Below are 20295 nucleotides of genomic sequence, written 5' to 3'. Positions count from 1 at the left end.
TTTGTTATGTGTTTGCTTGTGCAGAGGTGTGTTTGATTATGTTAATGTAGATGTTAAGGTGCACGAAAACAATTAAAAGAAACCGCTGAGAAACTCACTCATCACCACTGAAAAAAGAACAGTGACTTTCAATATTGTGTCATTTTGCAACTTTTGAATTTTGACCTTGCCCCACATTTCAAGGCACCGCACCTCTATGTGAACGATAATCATGCCTTGAAGGGTATTATTTTAAAGAAAATTAAATGATCTATCATTGATATTATTTACACATTGATATTCACTAAAAAACCGAAGAGGAATTATCGATCAAAGTAAAAAAAACGCTGAGAAACTCACTCATCACCACGGAAAAAAGAACAGTGACTTTCAATATTGTGTCATTTTGCAACTTTTGAATTTTGACCTTGCCCCACATTTCAAGGCACTGCACCTCCATGTGAACCATAATCATATCATGTAGGGTATCATTTTAAAGATAATTAAATGCTCTATTAATTGCTATTAATTACACATTGATATTTACTAGAACAGCGGAGGGATTATCGATCAAAGTCGGATTTCCAAACTTATTTTGAGGAGTTTATATATACAGTACGTCCCACAAAAAACGAAACCGAGATTTATAATAGCTTAATCACAAACACAATAGACAAATGAGTAGATTACATCTCATTCACGCATGAGTGAGCAAAAATATTTTTTTTTTGGTTTTAAAAAGAAAGCACATTTTTAAAAAGTTCAATACCTGCTCTTTAATTTGATACCTCAATTACAGAAAATGGTCCAGAAGTAAGAAAGTTCTAGTTATTTGAAATTAAGGCTTGAATTTCAGTAATGAAGAGGTTTTACAGGCGAGCGTTCAGACTCACTTGACACTCCGTTTTGTAGAAGATCAACCGTGAGATAGCTTCTGTGGGAAACCGGTAAAAATACGTTGATATAATGAAATCATGGAAAATGCAAGCATTGTTTCGAGGGAACAAAACTTTTTACTTTACCATTTTCTGTGATTGAGGTATCAAATAAAAGAGCAGATATTGAACGTTTTAGGCATGTGATTTTCCTTTTGAAATTCAGATACCACCCGCCAAATGAGTTTTTGGTATCCTTTCTTCGAATTATTTTTGCTCAATCATGCGTGAATGAGGAATAATCTAAGTAATACCAGATGAAAGAGGAGATTCTAAGCTTTACATTGGTAGGTCATTTGTCAAATTTATTTATGATTAAGTTATGATAAATCATCGCTAAATCTAGGTTTCGTTTTTTTCTGGGACGCACTGTATATAGATATATATATATATATGACTGGGAAGAGCAACAACGCGCTTTTTTTAGGCCACGGGAAACACTTAAGTATTCTAAAAAGTCAAGTGCGGACAAAAGTTCCGTACTTTTTCTCTTGCGCCATATGTTGTTTCTTACGTGTTGGTACTGTCCCACATACTATTAATTGTGTACTATTTTTTATCCAGTTTTATATATATATATATATATATATATATATATATATATATATATATATATACCGATGTCTAGATCCCGAGGGGATTAGAGTTCCCCCTTTACACCATCAGATCGTATAGCTGTATCATGGGACTCATCAACAGGATCATCTGCTATTTTTCTATCTTGGAAAGCGCCCTCACGTTGTTGTCCTTCAGCTTTCTCTGACGCTACGTTTGACGGATCAGAAGAAGTTGCAGCATTGATATCACCAGCCGATGTGCCGGTAAGTGACTCCTCACCAGTCCTCGATCCCTCATCTGTAGCCATTACCTGTGTTGACTTCGATGATGGTGTATACTTCTCGAAATATTTCTTATGGAACTTCATTTGTCTGCAAATACAAAATTCTATTTCATGTAATGATATCATTGTGTTATGAATTAGAAAATGAAATATTATTCAGATGGGGCAATTTAAAAGGTGAATTACCCAACAAAGTTGAGCTTGTGGCCTTCTCTGTTCGTATTGCAAGAGACCACAATGGACAGGCCTTAGTAGATATACATTGCCAAGATAAGATCACATCACCCGAGATTTGATTAGAAGTTAATATGAATCTGATAAAGGCATTAATATCTCGGAAAGGTAATTCTACTTTATCAATCATTTTATTAATTACAAATATTCTCAATCAAGATCATGAAAACAAGAAGAAAATTATTTTGCCTTGCCTTGATTCATAAATACAATGCACGTGACAATTCTCTTTTTTTCGGACGGTAAACGAGTTTTTACTACAGTAACGTTGTTTGCGTATGTTCAAAATTAATTAAAAGCGAAATATGTGGTTTAGGAATTATCTTGGATTGACTTTCTGATAAATATACATGTATACTTTTTTATGTAAATCTTGCTGGTCAAGTAATTGCGATTTCGTCAACCTGCATAATAAATTGCTGTTCGATGAAACATACTAAGCAATTAATTAACATCAATTCCTATACTTCGCATGGATGTGGATATATACATGTATATTTTGCTGATTATATAGGACACAAAAATAGTTCTCACCGGCTGTAAATGTCATCAACGGCTATCCAGTTGTTTGCTATCCACTTGACACCACGAGTGACCTCACATCCACCGTGTAAAGAATAGTAATTCTGATTTCCAAGCCACCCTGAAACATTCAAATGAATACGTTTTCTAAACGTTTTTTTTTTCGCCCGCATAGCAGAGCGAGACTATAGGCGCCGCTTTTCCGATGGTGGCGGCGTCACCATCAAATCTCAACCGAAGGTTGAGTTTTTGAAATGATATCATAACTTGGAAAGTATATGGACCTAGTTCATGAAACGTGGACATGAGTTTCAGGTCACATGACCAAAGTCATTTAAGGTCAATGAACTTTGGCCATGTTGGGGGTTATTAATGAAATGCCATCATAATTTTGAAAGTTTATGGATATAGTTTATGAAATGTGGCCATGAGGATAATCAAGTATCACTGACAAGTCTTAGGTCACATGATCAAGGTGAAATGTCATTTAGGATCAATGAACGTACTATTATATCATTATATGATTGGTGTTTTTGTGAATAAATATTTTATAGTAGTTTTCAAACTGAAGTCAGCACTGTTCCTATATTGAATCGCGTAATGCAGGCGAGACTGCCAGAAGCGCTCCACTTGTTAGGTTTAGAGTGCCTTTCCCCATTCGAAAACCTTGTCAACCAATATTTTCTGTAATACGAGCTCTGATAGCAGTATATATTCTGCAATACATTCTGGATGCGATTGTGGATATGAGAAAGATGGGCGAGGGAGGATTGTGAAGCTGTAGTGCGGGTGCATGTGTGGGGGTGTACGTGTGTGTGAGTGTGTGTATGTGGGTATGTTGAGAGCATATGGGTGTGTGGGGGTGAAAGAGATGGGATAAAATGACTCTGGGTTGATGATTGAGATAATGGGTGAGATAGGACATGTGATATCAGTGTGTGTGTCATGTGGGTGTGAGGAAAAAGATTGTGTGTGGGTGGAATGTGAGGGGATTGGTAATAGGTCCATGGTAAGAGCAGAGGGTACATGTGAATTTTTATGGCGCATGTGGTGTGTGTGTGTTGTTGGTGTTTGCATGGGAGGAAAAATAGCTTTAAGGAGATAAGCGAGGAATATATAAATGAGTGGCTGGTGATTAGCAGGAGTATGGGTGGACTCCTGGGACATTTGCTCCGGTCTAGATATCCTAAAGGGCAGTGGGTAAAAGCATAAGTCCATGGTGTAACCTTGTAAGACTGGAAACAAATAAAGATATACTTGAATCGGGAGTTCAGGGTGTGAAGGAACCATTATATACCTGTTTCGGGGTCTATATGATGATTATACCACATAACAGTCTTTCCCTTGGCGGGGTGTATGACGAGATTGGCGTCGTGGCAATGGTTCTTTAGGTCTGTCACTCTACTACCTTGTTCCAGAGCAACCTGAATGAATCGATAATTTTAATTTGTTTTTAATCAAATCCAATCTTATATTGATTTCATCTATACATCCATACACCTTCCGATGTTACTTTGTCATCAAGCAAAATTACTCATAAATGATATTTTGGTTAAAACTCTATCAGCCCTCATTAGCGTAGAGATGGGGGTTTCACGACAAGAGAGTGGGGTAACATGAATAGGAAAGAGAAAAATTACTCTCTGAATGCTATGTCAAACTCTATTAACTGTATTTTTATGATAAAAAGATAAATATTTTTGTCCGCTCGCTTCGCTTGCTCTCATCTTTTAGGAATTTTAGCTCCATCTGCCATATCTGGCCCCTTCAAAATGTTTAGCTCAATACGCCGCTGGTAACCCTGCCTTTGAAAACTCCGTAAAGGTCGCATACCCACACAATTTTTGTGGTAGACGTGGCGGTAAAATGCAAATTCGTCTACTGCCAACTTATCCACTCACCACATGGTCTACATTTCGTCTAACAACCATTTGGTCCATTAACCATTTGGTCCAATCATCACTTCGTCTAATCACCATTTCGTCAATGACCATTTTCGTTTGATATATATAGATATTTTGTCTAAGTTCTGACTTTAAACTTTGATTAAATCAAACCTTGATTTAGAAAAAGCATGTAGGTCAAGAAATTACCTCAGAACTATATGTGTCATTATCAGCATAGGGGAATGCCGTCTCGCCCCCTTCATCCACGTCTGTTAAGTATGTCATTATGGTGATGAACCTGTTCAAAATGTTTGATTTATAATAAAATTATTTCTAAAGACCAGTTGAAGGAATCTAAATTAGATTTTTTTTTGTTATTATCTTAAAGCAATCCATATTGTCAGATTGAGGAATTAGAAGCCCAGTTTCTGTCACAATTTCTTGCGGAAACGCTCAATCATTGTTAATCACATTATTTGTTTCATTCCATACGGTCTGCAATAATCTTAAGACCAATACGCCTGCAGTTGTGGCAACGATTTCAAAATGAGTTCGTACAGAGTCCAATAAAAGTGTCTGTTTGCATAATGCACCACAAGAATCTGGAAGAAATTGTGTAATTGAGGAGAAAATATCAGAATAAGCATTGGATTAGAGTCAAATGTCGAATATTTTTTTCAAGAAATAATTACAGTCCAATTTGCATATCTGTGTTGGCGATCAACAGTATGATCGTTTTCATCTTAGGCTTTAAGGTTCCACAAATTTCAGTATAAACTGTATCAGATCTAGATCCAAGGTGAAAGAAAATCGTAATATGAATGATGATTCCAGTGAACAATAAGGCTAATGACGATTTTTTAGCAGGTGTGAAACCAAACTAGGGCATTTTTACACGTGAATCATGAATCATCATTGTAATGACGATTGCTATTGTAATCGTGACTGTGATTAGCTTTCGTGATTCTAATCATGGTCTAGTTTGGTTTCACACGTGCTAAGTATTCGTCATTAGCCTTATTTGTCACTTGAATCATTCAAATTACGATATTTTTTACCAAATGAAAGGGCGGTTTGTTTTACAGACTTTCTAGTGAAATCAATGTTTACTACAACTACTTTTAAATTATTTTTAAATGGGTCTATAATATCATGCACAGGATGATCTCATAGTTCTAAAAGAAATGCGAATTATTAGGCACACCACATTAGCTGCCACATAAAATAGATTTAATTCTTACAGTTGTCGTTACATTTGATGAATTCGTTTTGAAATATGCAAATATTTGATGATTTAAACATAAGCTATTTACCACAAGGTGTATATGCAGCCAGCAACGCGCATGAAAAATAATGTAACTATATTTGCATTCAACCGAATTTAAAAATCTCAATTCACTTGACCAATTGAAAAATCCATCGCCTTTTTTATTCGTCAAAGGTTTGGCTCGACATAATTATAAACTCTCCCTTCATCAAATTTGAGGTACACCCGTAAAACACTTAATGATTGCACGATGATGACATTAATAAATAATTCTACATGTTTGTTGGCAAGGTTCAATGATGTTTATTCACAATCGGTCATGAGTATTAGCCCGATCTGGGGCCCGTTTCATAAAACGTGTTATAACCAATATGCAATAACATATATAAGCTACTGAAATCATTCAATTTGATTGGCCGAAAGCAAACCCGTAGTAGAAATGGTGAATTTGTTATCATAACAAGTCTTTATGAAACTGGACATTCTCTCCAAATACGATAAGAGTGAACAATTAGTGAACAAACTTCAATACAAATTTGGCTGGTAATCATGTTTTTGGAGTAGGTGCCATATGACAGATGGGTGTCTATTACGATCTAGTCATACATTTAATCAATCTTTCTCCAAAACCCTTTAATTGAATTAGGTGCATAGGGGAAAGGGCAGGCGTGGTCCCAATTAAAACAAAACTTACGTCCAAAGTATAAGCTTACAGCAAATAATTTTCGTGGAATAATAAACAATGTCCCACTTGACCTCTAATGCTGTGCAAATTTTTAAAACATTGAGAATTTTTTTTGTTCGTGCATTTAGATTCAGGTACTCACAAGTGGTCTGTGGTGCCTCATGAATAATATATAATTCCCATTTAAAAAGTTAATACTACCTCTAAAGGATATATATATATATGTATATATACTATTATATATTATACATATATATATACATGTATATATATACACAATTGAATTCTCTCGTAGGGACATTAATTGTAGTATTTTATCCAACGGATAAGGCATGACCCTTTACGGAACAATCAATGTGCCTTTGTACAAATACAGTACACAACTATATACACATTTCACAATGTAATTCTAATCGCGATGAAGATAACGCTAAATCTCCATTGAAGTGTTATCACTCATACTTCGGTTAAGTTTAGATTATACCTGAACCATTAAAATTTAAATGACTTTACAATATATTGAAATGATGACATCAAAATTCAAAATGAATAAATTAATTGTTGTAATTGTTATTATTCTGATCTTCCTACTTCTACCATTCTTCCCTGCCTCGTTTCCTTCCGTTTCTTTAAGATATTTTGCTATTGATGGGAGGGGGGAATTGACGTAATTTTTTTTTTATGATTACCATTTTTCTTGTCATTATCCCAGACAATAAAGAAATTACTGGGCAACAAGAACCCTCCTTTATAGTAAACAAGGATACATCATTTTTTAAATAATGAGGCAATTATTTAAGTGTACTTTACCCAGAGGATTATTAGTGAGAATTCCCGCTGTAACCTCATCAAGGAGAGTGTAAAGTTCGGATCCCTTTTTAGTCTTCACTTTGGCAACAGTATTTACTTTCTTCTCCCCCCTTTAAAACGATTTTGAAGAGTATGAATAATGCAGATAATAGAGGTTGATAAACACTGTGTTTAAAGGTACAACAAATATAATTTGCATGTGAATTGTAGAGCGTTTGAGCTTTTAATCGCGCTGCCAATTTGAAGATTTCAGTAATTATTTTCATACATTTTTTTCGGATACTTATTCATTTGAATAAGCTCAGTGTGTGTGTGTTTTCTTTTCTTTGTTTGAAAGGATTTTGCATGAGGCTTAAAGGGACTGAATCAAAAGGTATTGTACAAAACCACTAAATAAAGTCCATTGCCCTGAACGGATCTGGGTACCGTTTTATAAAGGCTAGTTATAACAAATACACAACTTCTATAACAAATGTTCTATCGACCAATCAGATTGAAGAATTTCAGTAGCTTGAAAATGATTTTGATTTTGAAAAAAAAAGGAATTCGATTTTCAAATTTAGTCTTACCTGCATATCCTTCCTTTCGGATGAAGATGACTAACGTTCTCCAGAGTCATCATACTTTGAATACAGCTGGTGGAGGGGTCGATTGGTGAAGAGTCATAGTGGGCGTGGTAATAGCCACCAGGATAGTAGCGCGCAACCTGCTCTTAACCAATCAAACAAGGGAACACATATCTTTACACTCTAGAAAATATTAGTTAAAATTTACCCATTTTGGGGGTAGAAAGGGAACATGCATGTTTGCTGTGTAATTTTCCCCCATATTGGGCAAAATGTATGTTTTAAGGGTAAATTTCAACGCAACATTGCGTAAAATTTACAAAGTATTTGGTATCATTTAACTCTGCAAACATGCATGTTCCCATTTTACCCAATATTGGGTAAACTCTTGTTAGAGTGTAACGGTGAGTCTAAGGTAAATCGCCAATTTGTCTACTGCCGACTCGTCCACTCACCACATGGTCTAATGCCATTCCGTCCATCAACATTTCGTCTAACAATCATTTTGTCCAATCATCACTTCTAATCACCATTTCGTCTCATTACCAGTCTAATATCCATTTCACTTTCATTCATTTTCCACAATTAACACCTAGTCAAATTAGACCAAATGGTATATGGGTTAAATGGCTATTGGATCAAGGGGCTATTAGACGGAATGGAATTAGACTAAATGAAAGTAGACCATGTGGTGTGTGGACTTACTGATGGTAGACCAAATGATAATAGACGAGTTGGCAATTAGACGAATTGGTATTAGACAAATTGGAAATAAACCAGTCTAAGTGAGTTCCCTCTATATGCACATGTTAAGTTGTGTATACTGTATGAGCATCCTGAATTACTTTCAAGGCCAATTTTACGGTTTTGTGTAAAATAGGGGTAAGCATTGCTACAGACGTACTTCGAACATCGCTAAATAATAGGGTTTAAATGGTGGGTTGTAAAATTCATCATGCTCACGCCAAAGTTTATAGAGGGGGAAGGGGTATGTCGTAATTTCTTTTCTGCAAAGTGACACTATATTATGGATTAAATACTAGACATACACAGATAAATGATGTTTTAAAAAATGATCAAAATAACATACAAATAAGTTTTATCACTGAGAGGTTCTTCTTGTTATCCAATCGAGAACTACAAGATAGACATATTGCTTAATTTGAGATTTTTTCTGGCACATTCCTTTACGTAAATTTTAAGAATTTAATTTGGGCGCCCCCCTCCCTCTGCCAAATATATATATATATATATATATATATATATATATATATATATATATATATATATATATAGTGTGAAAGAAATGGATGAAGAGAACAATGGTAGGCGTAGCTTAAATCAAGGTTCTCATTGTTCTCTTCATCCATTTCTTTCACACAATATTTAAATAAAAGAGTTGCCAAAGCTGTAGTACATGTATAATTTCACACATTTATATATATATATATATATATATGTAGGCGAAAAAATCACAAGACGATTTGACGTTGCTTGGAAGACCACTATTTAATCAAGCTTTCGGCCTTGTGATTTCTTGTGATTTTTTCGCCTAAGTATTTCGTACAAGACACAGTAGTCATGTTAAAGAGTGGATGCCTGTTTACATTTATATATATATATGTATATATATATATATATATAAATATATATGTGTGTGTGTGTGAAAATGTGTGAGTATGTGTGTACATATTGGGGATGGGGTAGTATATTCGATGTTTTTGTCATATTTTGAATATTGCATTAAATTGCCAATGTTTACCTGTGTACTTTCGCTTGACCGCACTATATCAGAGTGGAGACCTGTTAATGTCGCTATTCTAGAAAAAAAAATGTTAAAGAAATTGTTAGTATAAAGTAATGGTGGTTTTAACCATAACGTTGAGATCGATTCAGGGTGGTCCCTCGTCCATAGACACAGACCCTGATTAAAACTTTGCACATAAAACACTAAGACATCATGGACCTGATATTTGGAATGCATTGCCAGATTCACTCAAGCTGACAAGATCATTTTATTCCTTTAAACGAACTATAAAAGAAATGCAATTAAACCAATACCTAACAAATTAAAAAAGAAAATCATTACAATTGTTATCATTATTTTAATTAGACATTGACTTTTATCTAGAACATGTATAAATTAAAATCAAACAACAAAACGTGCTATTTTCTAAAATTCCATGCTAAGGACCAAGCATCTCCCCCCCCCCCCCAGTCCCTCATGCACCTGCACGTTTAAATGACAATAGATATTAATTATTTTGGCTATATTCCAGGGTTGTTACGTTTTCAAGCTTTGCTTTTGTGACGACCCTTGCAACCATCCTATTTTTTATTGTGAAACAGAAAATACCACTTAATGATTTTCATTTATGTAAGATATATTCGATGATTTATATACAAAACTATTGTTCATTATCTTGATGTCAAGTTTCAGATATGTATTTTCTTGTCCAGAATTTTGTAATGAAAAATGTTGCAAAAACCAATAAATGAATGAAAAAAAATGAAAATCGAAAAGTGGGTATTCACACAAGAATAGTACGAAAGGTCTTCTTACATAATTTATTGGAGGCTGTCCATTCATACCTCTCAACTCGAGTGAAGGGTTTGCTCAGAAGACTGGGTTGTACCAGTGGAATTTGAGACATAGGGGAGAGACAACCTATTGTTCTCAATTAAATTACCTGGTTAACATAAAGTTAATGAAGTTACACGAACAATTCCGTCTATTTTGACACTATTCTCTAATTTTCTTCTCTATGTTTCCTCTTTTCGCCATTTTCACTACATGTACTGTAAAAACCATAGAGGTAATCGCCCCTAAACCATAGAGGTAATCGCCCCTGCCCTCCCTGTATATAACACCACCCCTATATTGTTCATTTCATGCAAAACATACATAATATTGAACCAAGGCATGCAATGTAATGACGTTGTTAAGGATAGATAATTGTTTTTTTAAGGAACGAAATACTGTTGATCTAGCTAAGAATGTGCTTAAAATGTTTACACATTATTTTCTTCAGCAATATTATTCAAGACCATAAGTTAATCTTCCCTGAAATCCAAATCCTCCTATTCCAACGTTTGCTTTAGAATACTCTCCTTTTTCTTTCTTTTCTGTGAACTTTTGCATTGAAATCTACTGTGGCTTTTTACCATTTATGCATTTAATGGAACAGCATTTATACGGAATTTCCGTCTCTGTTTATTTATTTTATTCATTTATACTTTAATGTACTTAACTAATCATTATGTGATAATGGTATAAATTTATGTGTTTGGCTTGTATCGATACTACCCATTTACAACTTTAGGTTTCTCGTTTCTTTGTCTTTTTTTGCTCTTTGATTTTTACTTCGATGATTCTGATTTGTAGGTAAGAATAGAAGAGAAAAGATATAAAGCAATCAATTTACATAAAGTAATAAAACAACAATAATAATAGGCATTTATATAGCGCCATCTATCTAGAAATATTCTATTCCGAGGCGCACAAGAAAATAAAGAATAAGAAAGTTTGGATGAGTGTCAAAGTGCCTATAACTAATACTGTTAAAACATTGAAACAGAAGAAATTTCTGAAAAGTGAAAAACATAATGTATGACTGAAAATTAGAAAATGCAATTTAGGATGGTCAAATAGGATGTCAATAATAGAGGACGGTCTTTTGCCTTCATATTTAATAATTAAGAGACATGCATGACGCGTTGTGTGCAGTTATCTAATATAGAAAATGGCGCTATACTTATTTTAGTGTTCACCTGTATGGAAGCTCTTTCAAAAGTTGGTCGTTTGAAGTGAGAAAGAAAAGCCAAGTTTGATCACTGACCCTTTCTCGACCTCTAACCTTTTCCTCAGTTTTTATTTCGTTTGTTTCAAGTTTCTCCAACAACTGGGTGACGAGATCATCCAGGCTCCGAGTCATCATTGCGTAAAACTCGTTAAGGTTAAGGAGACCATTTGAATCAGAGTCTAGGTCAAGATCTACCATAAGCCTTGAAAAGAAATAAGATACAGGGGCACTTTTACAAAGAGTAAAGTTTTACAAAGTATAAAATTTGAATGGAAATTAAATAATTGAATTAAAAAAAAAAGGAACGTAGCAGTCGACACATTTACTTATTATCAGATGATTTTAAATCCACGATGAACTCTTTGTTAAACAACCACATGCTGAAAATTACCCCTTTTTCAGGTTCAATGCATGTCTGAAAAGGGATATGCATTACAAAGGTCTCAATATTCGCTCATTGTTGTTTAAAGCCCATGTAAGACTATGGTAAAGTGTTAAGGTAATACTCTTGACGTATAGAATATGGTTGAAAATAAACAACAACAAAAAAAAACAGAGGAAGAAAGGGACAAGATACTAGAAAGTCTAATTTATGAACAACCGAAGAAGCTTATTTCAACTTGTGCCTCTGGGTCAGTGACTTGGTAACACCATCACCAAACACCGTTATGAACTTACTTGAATACGGGCTTAAATATATGCTACTGGGTAACAGCAAACACCGTTATGAACGTACTTCACTACTTGTGCGATTTCGTAACACAAAACACCGTCATGAACTTACTTCACTACTTGTGCCACTGGGTAACACCAAACACCTTTATGAACTCACTTCACTACCTGTCCCAGTGGATAACGACAAACCCCGTTATGAACTTAATTGACTACCTGTGCCACTGGGTAACACCAAACACCGAATATGAACTTACTTGACTACTTGTGCCAGGGTGAGTTCCAAATCACGATCTTTTAGGACTGGTAGGCATCTGTGAAGCTCTTTATAATCTATGAAGCCATCAAGATTGGAATCGAATTTATTAAATTTCCGATTCCATTCTGAGACATTGTACACCAGCGTTATCCCGTCATCGGTGTAAAGACCATACTTCTTCATGAAACCGCCTGTCTCGGTCTTGCTGCTATGAAGCCCTGTCTTTTCACCAAGCTCTATCAAGTGGTCACACTCGTCAGGGGTCAATAAATTAAATATTTCTGTTGATATAGAGAGAATTATGTTCCATATTACGTAAATGCTGCTATCTGATTGGTGAAGAGTAACTTGTGTTCTAAACTGTACATGTAGAATTGCGCAAAAACTTTGGACAATGCTATGCTTTTCGCTGATCCCTCAAGTTACCCCTCAACTTCGAGTGCGCAGTTTCAGACAGCATTATCTATACCAAGATTACTGGAATGCGCAAGAGTGTGTTACACTGTTCACTATCATACATTACATCTAAGGTCGTTTCACTGTGTAATATCCCACTCCCATTAGCGCACTTATGAAAAGGTCCTAACCTTCGCATCCAAACAATGCCTTGGAAAATTAATGATAATTCGTATCATCACTTTCAACATAATTATTGTTTGCTTACTATCTTATATATAATGTAGTTGCACTGTGTATACTTCATTTACTCATTCGTAAACTGAGAGCGTAAGCAGGCGCTTATTTACAATCCGTAGATAATTAATAACATAATGACATTATTGCATACCTACTTGCTTGTGAATTCATCTGAAATTGGAGCTTTTTCTATCTTTAGTTGATCGAATAATTGCATTTTATCAATAAAAAAACCGAAATATATCTTTCATTTTCTATCGCTTTAAATAGAATATACTCCGATCAGGCCCGCTAGCAAACCCCACCTCATCCCCCGGATGCACATTCTGCAACAATATAATCAAACATACAAGGCACTAATTAGAACCCTGTGGCACCCCTACTGTGATTTCCCGATTTTCACTGTTAGAAAATGTATCCTTAAAATAAAAGAAGTTCCTGCAGTCTCGAGAACACCTGTTATCTTTAATACCAGATTGCGTAATCTTACAGGAAAATGGTATTTGGTGTATGGAACCTTACAAATTTCCTTTAATAAAACACCCTTTTCCCCTTTACAGACCTGGGGAGTGTTTCATCAACACTTTCATCCGACAAGTTGTCAGATCTGACATCTTTCTCTGATGTTGATTGGCTGAGAGGTACTGTTACTATGGTAACTGTCGGATAAAATGGGACTTGTCGGATAAAACGTCCGACAAGTCCTTTCATGAAACGCCCCCCAGTTCTGTTAAATTGCAGAAAAATTCCTGTTTTATAAATTTACAGAATGATCCTGTTATTTCTTTCTGCAAAATCTTCTGTTTTTTCTGTAAAATCAGGGTTTTTTTTTACAGTGTACAAGGCACTAGAACCTTGTGGCACCCTTACTGTGATTCCCCGATTTTCCTCATTGAAATTTCCTTTATTTAATTTTCATGATTAAACCGGCAATATATTTATAATCGTCATAATTATGATAACAGTTCCGACCTCCTGAGTGGTGAGGCATAATAATCAAATTAAAAACATTGGCACGGGTCATGACTTTGTTCGATAGCGGTACATGATATAGCTCTTGGCAAAGCTTTCATACAAATAATAAGGACATGTGTTCAAATATTCAACAATGTGAATTTTAATACGATCATACCTCCAACTATTTTTTTCCAAGGTTGTTTTAATCAGTGATCATTAGTGTAATGAAAAAAAAAATGGATGATTGAATGAATGAACAAATAAATGAACGGATGTTTTTACATTCGGTAGAATGGTTATGATAATAATTATCAATTTTATAATTGGATTTTCGGCGGTAGAGAGAGAGAGAGGGGGGGGGGGACGGAAGCGTTGAGAATAGATGATGTGAGATTATTTTCAATGTGTGAGTGGGTGTGTGTATGAGGGTGTGTGTAATGTTTCTAGTACACCCATTATTCTGCAAAAACTCCGGTGTTGATTTAACACCAGCCCGGAATCTACTATGTCCACACCAGAGAAGTATTAAAACAACACCAGTTTGGAATCAAACCGATGCTGTTTTGATACTAATTGGTGTGTATAAACACCTTTCTGGTGTGGAAATATATAGATTCCGGGCTTGTGTTAAATCAACACCAGAGTTTTTGCAGTGTGGTATGATCTTAACGTTAACGTAAAGAGCTTTGATGGATATGGAGTTGTTTTCACTGATGTGATTGCGCATAAAATTTGTGTAAGTGCGATGGGTGAGTGAGGGTGTGTGTGTGTGTGTGTGTGTGTGTGTGTGCATCCTTGGGCCGTTGCCATCAATATTGTGTTCAATTTTAACCAGAGCCCTGTCAAAAATGATATACTATTAAGTGCATTATTTGTTATTCGACAGGCATGACAGATTAATCCGTCCAAATGAATAAATAAGTAATTAAATAAAAATTGATAATCAATCAAATTACCAAATAAAGAGATGAATGAATAAATAGATGAATCAATATAATACCGACAAGATTTGATAGTATTTATGTAATAGTAGCATACGTTCAACAGCTATGAATATTTATCATGTATATAATATTCAGATGTATACATGTGTGTACTATAATGTACAAAAACCTTATTAGCACATAGCCATGCGTCGATTTTAATAAACATGCTACAAGGAACATAATGATGACTGGGAAGTGTTGTACAACATATGCCGAATGACTTTCATTAAATCAAACAGGTGGTGATATTAGTATGTCAGTAATTATTTTTTTAAAACTTTCATCCCTTGTTTAGTGAACAAAGAGTATTTAATCTAACCCATCTGAAATAGAATATTGGAAAGAATCTTAATCTTGCAACTTTAATTTGAAAATTTGTTACATTTCAAGGTCAAAGTATTGGATATCTAAGATATAAGACGATACTATTTTTAAAATATGGTTGTGCTTTGCCCTTAACATAATTATGATATATTGAAAATAAAAATTTGTATCTCTTATGGGAAAAATAAGAAACCCTTATACATGCAATTTTATAATGACCGATATATCATTTTTCATAATATTAAGCATTTAGTGGTGAAAAACGAAAGACAGTACTTAGTATTCATTAACAGACAAATTGTACAAAACAGGATTGGATTGTATTTTGTACTTATTTATTCATTTATTCAGTTTTGTTAAAAAACAGGGTAGTCTTTCCAATGACAAAGACAAGGTCTGAGCGTATATATCACGCTCAATTAAGCAGACTCGATAATCACGTAGGGCCTATAATTTATGTAAATTTTTTTTCAAGATGGATATGTTGAATTATCCCACAATAGGATGGACATCAGCATGCGATATTTTTAAAGCTGACTAGCTTTCTATATATCATTATCGGATGTACCGGCACTTTTCAATCCTTAAATGAAGATCGCCTTTGACGTAAACCCAGTGGTGTTATGAACCCCCCCCCCCAAAAAAAAAATAATAATAATGGGTGCATTATGGCGCGTGTGATTTAATTTCTGAAAAGTCCCATGTGAGCAAGAAAAGCGAGCAAAAATGTTGAGCTTGTTAGAATAAAAATCTGTTTATGATAGAATGTGACGTATATTTTTTTACGACGGAGCAGTACATAAAGGCTGTGTATGATGTAAAAAGTTTTTCCTTAAGTCTTGAAGCTACTTAATTGTAGCAAATTGGTGACCAAGGTAATGGTGCAATATATCTTCAAGATTCACAAGACCGATGCAATGCATTTTTTTTCTTCAATGAAATTATTTAAAATCGATGTTTATTAAGATTCCACCACCCCCCCCCCCCCATCATTCCGCTTGAAATCAATCGATCTCTTTAATTGTCTTGTATACTTCATTCCTAAAAATAAACATATTTTAAATTAAAACTTACCGAAAACTGGTGGTTTAGTAGCGACAGTCTTCATCTGTACTGTTCTACCCGGGGAAACTTCTACATTCCGTACGTAGCCAATCTATATAATTATTGAGAGTAACACAGGGAGATAAACGCAGTAAAAGATTATGAACCTGGCTTTCACCACAGTGGTATAATTATGATCTTAGCACGGAGGTATTTATAAGTTTATTGAAATACTTATATTGATTATTTTTTAACAACTATCTATTGACTTCTGTTATCATCATATAAAAATGAATATACCGATCTTTGAAAAGTGCAGTATGACACATATTGTTAATTCATGATCTATCTTCAATGATTGTTCTCGCATTCCAAAAGACTGAAAATCAGAGCGCAAAGTTAGCGGGAGTCCTCTTTGTTTTGTTTCACCTCCCGCGGCTGTCACCGAGCATCGATCCATTAGTATCTAGGCATACGACTTAGGCCACGTGTCAAATGCTGTAAAAGAGTGTAAAGTTGTTTTTATTACGAATACACGTAACTGGTCTCCAATAGCTCGATCATTATCATTTTTTAATTAATATTTATCAACTTGTCACAACGTGTCTATGGCGACGCAATAGGATACGTTCGCTTTATACTTCGAACAAGCCATGTGTGGCAGAATCCGATTTAGGATATTAGTTTTCTCTTCTATCAAATATTAGTTAACATGCCTATGTATTAATTGATTGAGGGTCCATAAGAATAAATGAAATGGTCAGGAGAGAATAGGTGATTCAGAAAATAATCTGCGCTGAAAAGGCCAAGATAATATCTTCTACAAATAAAAATCAAAGAATAATGGATGGCAAACAAGGAGAAATATCATACAGGTGCATTTTCATTGTTACCTATGAGTCGATGATGCATCGAAATAATTAGACTGATATGTCATAATAACATTCTTATTCAGAAGCCGCGAAACTATCTTAAAAGTGTGTGTGTGGGGGCTGACCATGCACAAAACGAAATAAATTGTAATATGCCTAGCGAAGACCGTGCCATATAATAATTACTTATGAAATTGGCATATTCAATGACTATTGTTACAAGCAAATCGTTGCATTTTATTGACTCAGAACAAATTATTCGGTGAAAATCACTGACTAATTTGTTTCATGAAATACGGTAACCAACATTGCACTGCCTTTTCTTTTTCTTAGTACATTTATTTTTTTTAAACCTCCTACCTCTCTAGTTTTAAAGTGTTAATAGACATAAAAGAGTTAACGTGAACTAACCTCCACCGGATCCAATTGATGCAAAATCATTCTCTCTTCTTCTTCTTCGACCACGAAGTCATCCGTCTTGTCAACATCGACATCGTTCCCGTCCTTCCTTGCATCTTCCTTCATTAAACCGATGTCATTGATATCGAGTACGACATCCTCAGACATAACGGCTACTACAGAAAAAAACGTTAGGAAACAGAGCATCAACAATAACTTTGCCATTAGGAAGTTGAAATCCATTTTGCAAGTATGCTCGTCCCAGGTGTCACTCTCGTGCTTGGTTTGAGCTTCATCAATATGACAATTAATAAAATATAATATATGCACACCGTCTGCCAAGGCGCGCCTTCACGTTTCGGGCGAGGTTTTCAAGCGTAGGCTTGATTGTAGTGCAATGAAAGAAGTGAGAGCAATTATAATTAAAGCGGAGTTTAATCGCTGCGTATTTTGACAATAAACAGTGTGGGAACTCTGATATTTACATCGTTTCTCTTGAGATCATAGTTCTTGCTACGATTTCCTTGTTCAATAAATGTCAGACATAGCTAATGTAGAGCCTATTATGGATTTAGTTTTGGAACAATTGAATTGAATTGAAATTTGATTAAAGGAACTCTGATATTTACATCGTTTCTCTTGAGATCATATAGTTCTAGCTACGATTTACCTGTTCAATAACTGTCAGCCAAAGCTAGCTTAGGGCCTATTATGGATTTAGTTTTGGAACAATTGAAAGGATTGTCTATAACCCCCCCCCCCCCCATCCCCGTTCCAATGGCAGCAATTTTGGTTTGTTACATTTCTACACTCTAAAAACGAAGAGCTAATTCAGCTCTTCAAGAGCGGTATAGTGACTGCACTTCGGAGTGCTGATTTTTTTTCCGTTCAAATCTAAACTAGACAAATCAGCACTCCGAAGTGCAGTCACTATACACACTCTTCAAGAGCTAAATTAGCACATCGTTTTTTAGAGTGTAATTATTCATATTTTTAAGTAAGGGAGGCTCGGAATACAACCCTTAATAACTTATTTTTTATTTAGACGATATGGGATCGTCGAACATTTGTGTATTATAAGCAAACATGATTGAGTCATAGCAACCAAAAAGGGATGGGCTATATGGAAACAAATACAATTGTACTTGGATCTGAAATGAAAATGTATTATGTCTACACAAATCATCAGTTACCAGACTGATTTTCATTTAGACTGTGTAAAACAATATTTTTCAAAAGGTTTATGAAAGGGAAATTATAGCCAATATTGTTCCAAAACTGAATCCATGGTATAGACCCTGTGCTAGTCATGTATGAAATATATTGGGATTGACATCTAGGTCTATGTCTATCAAGATAAAATTCAAGTATCTGAGTTCCTACATTGTTTATCCTCAAAATAACCAGCGAATAAACTACACTCGAAATTCCCACACACCTTTTACATAATTCCGCAATCAAATTTGCCCATTAAATACTGAACTCGCGACTCGACGGTCAATTGTAATTTTGATACTCAAATCGGAGTACGATAGTGATAGCTGGAATGAGCATATCTGCACAATGGATCTCAACATCGGTGTGATTAAGCTTTGGTTGATGTTCTATTTCTTGGCGCTTATTTATTTTGTCGCTGCCTCTTCCGCGGATGCCAAACTCGATGTCAATGACGACGAATTAACGAATGGCTATCGCAGAGGTATTACAGAAACATTCCTGATGATCATTTAAATGTGAGGAGCCAAGGGCGTAAATCCGGGGTGGGGGATATACCCCCCCCCCCCCACATTTCAAGAGAGAAAAAATTAATCATCGAATGGTTAATTCTACCGTTAATGTGTGGATTCGTCTTTAAATGCTGTCGAAGTGCTTAAATTTGCCCGATTTTGCTTTCTTAACACGCGAAATTTCTCGCGCGGTCGATCCGCTCCCGCGCTCAATCTATTCTTACAAGAATTAGACCATGACAAACCCCTACGTTCAGCTTTTTTGCAAAGGTTATATCCTCTGCGTCATGGGAGTTTAGTAATAATAAGTCAATTTATGAATATGTGATTCCAGTGACTTTTAAATATGATTATAACTTAAATCATAAACGACTCAAAGCATCCTTCTAATAAAATATCGTGAATGGAGGGGGGGGGGGGTCATATCCTATTTGTACAAAAAATTGGTGTTCAACAACAAATATCAAGACTGATATTAATTTTTGCTCAAAATTTGGAATGTTGTATCATCTCCCAATATAATCTCAAAGATTATTTAAATGTTGACTTTTCGTATTTATCATTGTTGCATTTTCACGTTTTACAAGTCTATATTGTGGCCTGTGATCATTTCTTTTTATCTTTCAATATTCATTGAATATATAAAAATGGCCTATGATCATTTCATATAGCATCTTTACTCCCGATAATCTTGATCACATTTTTTCATTCTCATCGCACCCTTAACCACTGCATTTGAGTTTTGATTGAACAAATCTCGACTATTTAATCCCTGTTTGCTCATTTTTGTCTCGCCTCCATATAGCAGAGCGAGACAATAGGCGCCGCTTTTCCACCATCAAGATAAATAAAAATCCATGTTACCTCTTATAATTCAAATAGAGGGCAGCA

The 20295-nt window shown here is 35.0% G+C and overlaps 1 protein-coding gene across 1 annotated transcript; it reads right to left on the bottom strand.

Annotated features, from left to right (window-relative positions):
* Window positions 1–1554: 1554 nt before the first annotated feature.
* On the bottom strand, window positions 1555–17920 carry LOC129259513 (transmembrane prolyl 4-hydroxylase-like). Its single transcript, XM_064098933.1, has 10 exons — window positions 17690–17920; window positions 16437–16518; window positions 12458–12740; window positions 11497–11730; window positions 9488–9545; window positions 7729–7865; window positions 4605–4695; window positions 3809–3935; window positions 2524–2632; window positions 1555–1843 (listed from the first exon to the last, which is right to left on the bottom strand). Exons 1-10 carry the CDS (start codon window positions 17918–17920, stop codon window positions 1555–1557), a joined length of 1641 nt encoding a protein of 546 aa, XP_063955003.1.
* Window positions 17921–20295: the final 2375 nt, after the last annotated feature.

This window comes from Lytechinus pictus, chromosome 4, assembly GCF_037042905.1.
Source record: "Lytechinus pictus isolate F3 Inbred chromosome 4, Lp3.0, whole genome shotgun sequence".
Taxonomy (NCBI): Eukaryota; Metazoa; Echinodermata; class Echinoidea; order Temnopleuroida; family Toxopneustidae; genus Lytechinus; species Lytechinus pictus.
This window is presented reverse-complemented; position numbering and strand designations above follow the sequence as displayed.